This window comes from Notothenia rossii, assembly GCF_949606895.1.
Source record: "Notothenia rossii genome assembly, chromosome: 3".
Taxonomy (NCBI): Eukaryota; Metazoa; Chordata; class Actinopteri; order Perciformes; family Nototheniidae; genus Notothenia; species Notothenia rossii.
Genome location: NC_136901.1, coordinates 44274282 through 44282421, shown reverse-complemented (window position 1 = coordinate 44282421; position 8140 = coordinate 44274282). Strand labels below are relative to the sequence as shown.

Below are 8140 nucleotides of genomic sequence, written 5' to 3'. Positions count from 1 at the left end.
CACATTTGTGTGTGCTTTGAAAAACACAAGTGTGAATCCTTCTGTGTGCATGTGTGTATTATGAGAATGTTCTGAGCCCATACTGAATTGTCACAAATTAAAAAAGTTTGCGAGGAAAATGGAAATCTTTCTTGCAACGTTTAATTGGCGAGCCTGCCAGCATGGAGTAACAAAAGTAATCTGCATTAAGTGAGAAACAAAGTTACAGTTTTTTGTGATATCTTTAATATTAACACAAAAACCCTAAACCAGGCATCCTCAAAGTCCGGACTCCGGTCCGGATCCGGACCGAACCACCACTGTCTCTGGACTCTGAGCAAATTATACTTTTCATATGTATTATCTGTATAATCTGTATTATCTGTATTATCTGCGAGACACAACGCCTGCCACAACGCCTGCCTTATCCGTCTGCCACAACGCAACGAGTCAAAATTATCCGCCATGTCTGCAAACAGCGCTCTGGCGACACACACACACACACACACTGTTCCACTGTGTGTGTGTGTCTGTCAACGCTTTGGTCCAATCACATTCAGCAGCCCGTCAGCGTTTTTTTCCCCCACCAACAGTCTGCGAATCAGAGGCACAGGAGGGCGGGTCTTCGCGGAATGAAAATGCGTGTGTCGTCTCTTTCAACCTGTCTGAGTCAGCGCGGGAGCTTAAAAAATAAATAAAGTCAGAGCGAGAGTTGACAGCGCATCTAGTTGCATTTAGCTAGTAGTTTCAGCTGTAGCCTAGTGTAGCTAGTAAAGCTAGAAAAATGGCATGTTCAAAGATGACCAATAAAAGAAAAGTCGACAGTGAAAACCGGCAATTCAAAGATGAGTGGACTGCAAAATATGCGTTCATCCTCCCTCCAGCGAGCACCAAACCAATGTGCCTAATATGCCAAGAAACGGTAGCTCTTGTGAAGAGTGGCAATTTGAAACGGCACTATGAAACGAAACATAATTATTTTGAGGCGACCTTCCCTCAAAATTCAGCGGTAAGAACCACAAAAATAAATGGGATGGAATCCTCATATCAAGCTGCAAGCAGGATCCTTGTAACATCTATGTCACAAGGAGAAAAGGCAACTGAGTCCTCACTCAGAGTGGCATGGGTGTTGGCTAAACACAAGAAGCCATTCTCTGATGCAGAAATAATTAAAGAATGCATGACTGAAGTGATGGAGACCATGTTTGAAGGCAAACAAAAAGAGGAAATAACAGCTAAAATTAAGCAAATCCCCCTCTCAGATTCCACAGCAACCAGAAGAACGGAAATACTGGCTGGTGATTTGATTAATCAGCTTTGTGATGGAATCAAAAATGCACAGCGCATTTCCTTAGCTGTGGATGAGTCCACTGACACCACTGACAATGCTCAGTTGCTGGTGTTTGTGAGATTTTATGATGAGGCAAAGGGGGAGTTTGTTGAAGATGTGTTGGGCCTGACGAACCTCAGTGGACACACAAGGGGGGAAGACATTTATAAAGCAGTAATGGGAATGCTGAATGAAAGAGGGATAGATCTAAAGAAAGTGGTGTCAATTGCTACTGATGGAGCTCCAGCCATGATGGGGAGAGAGAGAGGACTGGTTCAGCGCCTGAAAGATCACCACCCTGACCTGATCTCATACCACTGCATAATCCACCAGTCTGTCCTTTGTGCAAGTCTTGGAGAAGTGTACTCTGAAATCATGGCAACAGTGATGAGACTCATAAACTTTTTGAGAGCATCATCTTCACTGCAGCATCGCTTGCTGCGAACATTCCTGACAGAGGTCAATGCAACTTTTGATGATTTGCTCCTGCACAACAACATCAGGTGGCTGAGCAAAGGCAAGGTCCTGGAGCGTTTTTGGTCCATTAGGAAAGAGCTGCAAGTGTTTCTGTCAGAGCAAAAGAGTGCAAAAGCAAAACAGTTCATGGAATTCATGCAAAATGAAGAGAAGATGGAAGCTGTTGCATTTTTGGCTGATATAACATCTCATCTCAATGACCTAAATCTCAAGCTACAGGGCAAGAACAACACAGTGTGTGAGCTGATGTCAGCAGTGCGTGCTTTCCAGAGGAAACTGGAGGTTTTCAAAAGTGACCTACAGGTAAGCCTTTTTAATATTTTCTACCACACACATTTCCTGGATTCCAATGAACACCTTTTTGATACTTTATCATACCCTTTTAAGCAGTGCTCCTTATATTTTTCTTATTTATTTTTTCCTACAGGAGGGACTGCTCCACTTCCCCAAACTTTTGGAACAGACCAAAGGAGACAATCGTCCTCAGAATCATGTTGGATTCCTGGAGAAGCTGATTGAAAACTTCAAGACTCGCTTTGATGACTTCAGATTAGGAAAACAAGTCCTACTGTACATTGAAAACCCATTTCTGGTCAGAAATGTCAGAGAGTTCTCTGCAGAAGCACAACAAATCTTCCCATGGGCCAGTGCTGCTTCTCTGCAAAGTGAGTTGATTGACCTCCAGGAAAACCTTGCACTGAAAGAGGCTGACTGTGACACTCCCACCTTCTGGACAAAGATGGTCACTGCAGCTAATTTCCCTCTCCTGCATAAGATGGCACTTCACATTCTCACAATGTTTGGCTCAACCTACAGGTGTGAGTCTGCATTCTCAACAATGAACATGGTGAAGAACAAGTACCGCAGCCGACTCACCAATGAACACTTGCATCAGTGTGTCCGCCTGGCCATCACGCCTTTTGTGCCAAAGTTCAAAGTCTTGGCAACAGACCAAAGGTGCCACTTCTCTCATTAAGCAACAGTGTTTGACACAATGTACAATAGTTCTGGACTTATTTCGACTTTGATTCCTGGGATGGTTTGATTCACTTCGAGACTGTTTTTGCAATCTCGTGTTAAGAATCTTGTTACAATTGTTTAAAAGTTTGAATGACCGTATTAAACGGACCTTTGTCTTATTGAACATTTTCTTTGTGGACCTTTAAGATTTGTATTTGAGTACCCCTGCCCTAAACCATATGCAACACAGCACTAAGAAAACAGTTACATAATCACGTATGGCAATCAGTGCGTCTCCAACACAGGTAATCTCTCTGAAAACCATGTTATCGTTTCTGCAAGATTAACAGAAGGTAACATTGTGTCTCTCTCTCCTCAACACCCCCTTCCCTTTTTAATGGTGATTCCTCTCTTTCTTCTTCCCAGGCCTCCATTTACACAAACATGTCTGTCAACTCTTCTTACTTTGATGATCCCCTCGATCCTCCCTCACCTGACTCCCCAAACAACTCCTCTTCTCACTTTATAAACCAATATTTAAGGTTCAGAATGACTTTCTACCTCTTCTCTGCTGCCGCCATATTATACACCCTCCTCCTACTCCCACTCATCATCTTCGTCCTGTACCTGGGATTCCAGAAGACGAGGAAACCACGCTCAAGTTCCATGGCTAAAAGTCACTCTGACCACTTCACCTATCACTTCACCTTCATGCAGCTGAATGAACTACTGGGGCTTACCCTCTTCTTCTTTAGCACATATTTCAATAACCAGGTGATGATGGCTGTTGGGATTTCACTTTTGAATGTCACCTCTGTTGGACAGGCTTTGTTTCACCTGCTCACCTGTGTGGAGCGCTACCTGGCTGTTGTTCACCCCGTCACCTACCTGGGGCTGAGGCAGGGGGCGGAGTCAGGATCAGAAACATCAGCATTGGATGTGTTTGATTTCTTAGCATCGGATATCTGGCTGTTCGGTATAAAGGCAGCAGTGATTTCAATGAAACCTTGGGTTTCTGCTTTTCGGTTTTACTCTTGTGTGTCCTCTTTTTCTGCAGCATTTCTGTTCTCTATGTTCTCAAGCGCCCAGGGCTGGGGGAAGGGGGCGGGACCAGGGAGCGGGTTGACCAATCAAAGCAGAGGGCTTTCTACACCATCATGGCCATAATGGGAGTGCTCTTGCTGAGGTTTGGGGGAGGTTTGATCGGCAGTACAATGAGTGGTTCAACAGAACTGAGCACCAGTGCTGTGTGTGCTGTTTCAATGTTTTCATTCTGGTTCGGTTTGCCCAGCAGTCTGGTTTTATTTCTGCTGTTTCTACACTGGGCAGGAAAACTACAATGCTGCGAACAAAAGACTGAATCAAGATGAGTGAAGGATTTAATGTGAGCATAAAATACAGTAAAAAAGAAAAAAGAAAAAGGAAAGCCATATTTAAACCTTTAAAATAGTGTATAATCAAAAATAAATATCTACAAATTGTGAAAAGATTGAAGATGAGTAAAAGCTTAATTTTGAGTTGGAGTGCAGGTATAAAAAATGGTATCATCTGCCTACAGATGCATGTTGCAAAAGGTAATTGGAAAAATAATATAATTTAAATTCAATGTAAATAATAGAAGACCAAACGTAGAGCCCTGTGGCACTCCATTACTGATTAAAGGCTTTTTTCATCACTATTAGCTGCTAAATTGAATGTGTTAACATGCTAATATTAGTTGTTTTGCATATATTGAGACACATATGATACTATTCCTGATGAAAGTCAAGCTAAATATCAATGTTGTTGATTGATAAGTTACCGATTACTACATTGTTAGCACCGATTGTATCTTTAGCGGCTGATTGTTTTTTACATTTTGGACATTTATTTTAGTGTTTACGATGTTTAAGATATTTAACTTTTGTTTTCACAAACCAGTTCTAATATAATGGATCTTATATTATAAGTTAATGTTGTATAATCATGTTATGGTATAACAATTTATATAATCACTTTATTTTAAAGAATGAATACATATCTTAATGACTTACTCTGTGTGTTCTGTTGTGTTTTTGCTGCGTCATTTCTATAGAAATAAGAAACAGATGATAATTTGAATGATATTCAAATAACGCTGCTGTTTTCCCAGCAGTCTGGCCTCCCGGTAACACGATACTGCAAATGAATACATTTGCCTGTTTGATTCTAACGTAAAAAAAGTATGATTAAGTATGCATGAACATCACAGTCCTGCTCTCACCTGTGCTCCTCACACCTTGATGACAGATGTGAATTTGAATATATTTGGATCAGATCGCAGTGAACGGCAGTCAGAGAGTTTGGAGACGCTGAAGAAGGACGATCAGACGAAGCTCTGCTGAGGTGGGTGATCTTTAAAAACAAATAATATATATAAATATAGTAGTTACTGTCAGATATTTTGAGATTGCATTAACTCATTTGTTTGTATTCAGTTTGGAGTGGACTGTTGATGATGTTAAAGCTGATGAATTGAGATTAACTTTATTTCCAAGGGGATTTCGTTTTTTTATTTTGATTAAGACTGGTCTGCTGGTTGTTTGCACTTTAATGTTCTCACACATTAAGATCCATAGTCAGTCTTTTTTATAAACAAATATGTTGGGAAATCATTATCATTGTTAAATGTTTATTTGAGGTGGCATATCGTCCTCCCTCTAAGTTCATCTGATGGGAAGCTGGGGTGGTTTGATTGGCAGTATGATCCCAGGGTCTGCTCTGAATTGTAACAAATAAAAAAAGTTTGCAAGGGAGCCGTAAATCTTTCTTACAACGTTTAATTGGCGAGCCTGCCAGCATGGGGCAACAAAAGTAATTGGCATTGAGTGAGAACCAAAGTAACAGTTTTTTGTGATATCTTTAATATTAACAGAAAAAACATAAACCATACGCAACTCAGAAGAAAACAGTTACATAATCACGTATGGCAATCAGTGTGTCTCCAACACAGATAATCTCTCTGAAAACCATGTTGTCGTTTCTGCAAGATGAACAGAAGGTAACATTGTGTCTCTCTCTCCTCAACACCCCCTTCCCTTGTTATTGGTGGTTCCTCTCTTTCTTCATCCCAGGCCTCCATTTACACAAACATGTCTGCCACATATTTTTACTCTGAGGAATACTTTGTTCTAAACGAATGTCTTCTCAACTACACAACCCTCATACTCTCTGTTGCCGCCATATTATACACCCTCCTCCTATTCCCACTCATCATCCTCGTCCTGTACCTGGGATTCCAAAAGTCGAGGAAACAGCGCTCCAGTTCCACGGCTACAAGTCACTCTGACCACTTCACCTATCACTCCACCTTCATGCAGTTGAATGAACTACTGGGGCTTGGCCTCTCCTTCAGTGGCAGATATTTCTTTCACAAGGTGACGTTTGATGTTGGGAATTCACTTTTGAATTACACCTCTGCTGGACAGGCTCTGTTTCACCTGCTCACCTGTGTGGAGCGCTACCTGGCTGTTGTTCACCCCCTCACCTACCTGGTACTGAGGCAGGGGGGCGGAGTCAGGATCAGAAACATCAGCATTGGATGTGTTTGGTTTATTAGCTTTGGATATATTCCCTTTTGGTATAAAGATATCAAGTATTTTCATGCATCCGTGACTGTCTGCTTTTTGGTTTTACTCTTGTGTGTCCTCTTTTTCTGCAGCATTTCTGTTCTCTATGTTCTCAAGCGTGCAGGGCCAGGGGGCGGGACCAGGGAGCGGGTAGACCAATCAAAGCAGAGGGCTTTCTACACCATCATGGCCATAATGGGAGCGCTGTTGTTGAAGTTTGGGGGAAATCTGATAACCTATGCATTGAGTGTTTCAAGAGTACTGAGCACCAGTACTGTGTGTGTTGTTTCAATGTTTTCATTCTGGTTCGCTCTGCCCAGCGGTTTGATTTTACCTCTGCTGTTTCTACGCGGAGCGGGAAAACTACAATGCTGCAAGCAAAACACTGAATCAGGATGAGAGTTGGATTATAATTTAAAGTTCTAAAGGTTATGAGCAGATGTAGAGAAGGCTATGTACTGTCGGCTAACATCTGCATTGGAAATAAGTGTAAGATTAAAAGGAAATATCTGGAAATCTTTGGGAATAGCCTGTTGATAAGTAAAAGCTTACATTGGATGTGACCACATACTGTATATCTTACTGAGTAATGAGACGGATACTCTTGAATGTGCAGGTCAGCTTTTTGAGTTGGAAAAAAACCAAACTCAATGATTATCTTATGTTCAGTTATTGATTTTTCTTTAATTGACTATTTTTTAACTTGTTTTAGCGGTTAAAGATGATTGACATGTGTGCGCATTAACCATTTCTAAGGTAGTATGATGTATCTTATATTATGAGTAAATGTGGTATAATATTGTATGACATCAAAAAAATGTAATTTAAATTCAATATAAATAGAAGAAGACCAAAGGTAGAGCCCTGTGGCACTCCATTACTGATTAAAGGCTTTTTTTCATCACTTTTAGCTGCTAAATGTAACGTGTTAACATAATAATATCAGTTGCTTCGCACATATTGAGGCAAATATGAGTATATATAAGTTAATGTTGTCTAATCATGTTATGGTATAACAATATATATAATCACTTTATTTTAAAAAGAATAAATGTCTTAATGACTTACTCTGTGTGTTCTGTTATGTTTTGTTGTGTCATATCTATAGAAATGACAAACCAATGATAGTTGGAATGATATTCAAATAGTGCAGCTGCTGTCTCTGCAGTCTGACCTCCCGGTAACACAATAATGCGAGACATAATTTGCCATTATTAATCTACCGTAAAAAGGTTTTATTAAGTATGCATGAAAAACACAGTCCTGCTCTCACCTGTGCTTCACACACCTTGATGAAGGATGTGAATTTAAATATATTTGCATCAGATAGAATAGAATTAGAATTGGGAGGGATGAAACCCTCTTTAATGGTCACACATGCAGAGCACACAGCACACAGTGACATTTGGCCTCTGCATTTAACCCATCCTATTACCAGGAGTCTAATACTAGGATCGCAGTTAACAGCAGTCAGAGAGTTTGGAGACACGGCAGAAGGACGTTCGGAAGAGACTACGCCGAGGAGGGTGAGCTTTAAAAACAAAGAAATTACTTACATTTGTAATGATTTTAAATTATTGCAGATTTAGATATAGTTTTAAATGTGTATTCACTGTGGAGTGGACCAACCCAGTCTCACAAAAAACGTGTAATAACTACGCTTTTGGTGTAAATACAGCCTATCTACCGATTGGATCAAATATAAAAGTCAGCCGAATTAGTGTTGATCCTGTGAGGAGACGTATTGTGTGAAAATAAATGTAAGATGTTGTTTAATTGCTGATATATTTATGATCCACGTCACGTT

The 8140-nt window shown here is 40.5% G+C and overlaps 1 protein-coding gene and 1 long non-coding RNA gene across 2 annotated transcripts; both read left to right on the top strand.

Annotated features, from left to right (window-relative positions):
* Window positions 1-230: 230 nt before the first annotated feature.
* Window positions 231-2930, top strand: LOC307034416 (SCAN domain-containing protein 3-like). The gene is made up of 2 exons (XM_079673264.1): window positions 231-2089; window positions 2214-2930. The coding sequence occupies exons 1-2, from the start codon at window positions 764-766 to the stop codon at window positions 2760-2762; spliced, it is 1875 nt and encodes a 624-aa protein (XP_079529390.1). The 5' UTR covers window positions 231-763; the 3' UTR covers window positions 2763-2930.
* Window positions 2931-5016: 2086 nt separating this feature from the next.
* LOC307033642 lies at window positions 5017-7401 on the top strand. The gene is made up of 2 exons (XR_013806593.1): window positions 5017-5110; window positions 5839-7401. It is a non-coding gene; the product is annotated as an uncharacterized lncRNA (long non-coding RNA).
* Window positions 7402-8140: the final 739 nt, after the last annotated feature.

Bases quoted from the DNA above. Each gene is read 5' to 3' on its own strand.
- LOC307034416 (XM_079673264.1), top strand. From the start codon at position 764: ATGGCATGTTCAAAGATGACCAATAAAAGAAAAGTCGACAGTGAAAAC. The intron at 2,090-2,213 runs GTAAGCCTTTTT...TTTTTCCTACAG, and splicing joins TTTTCAAAAGTGACCTACAG to GAGGGACTGCTCCACTTCCC.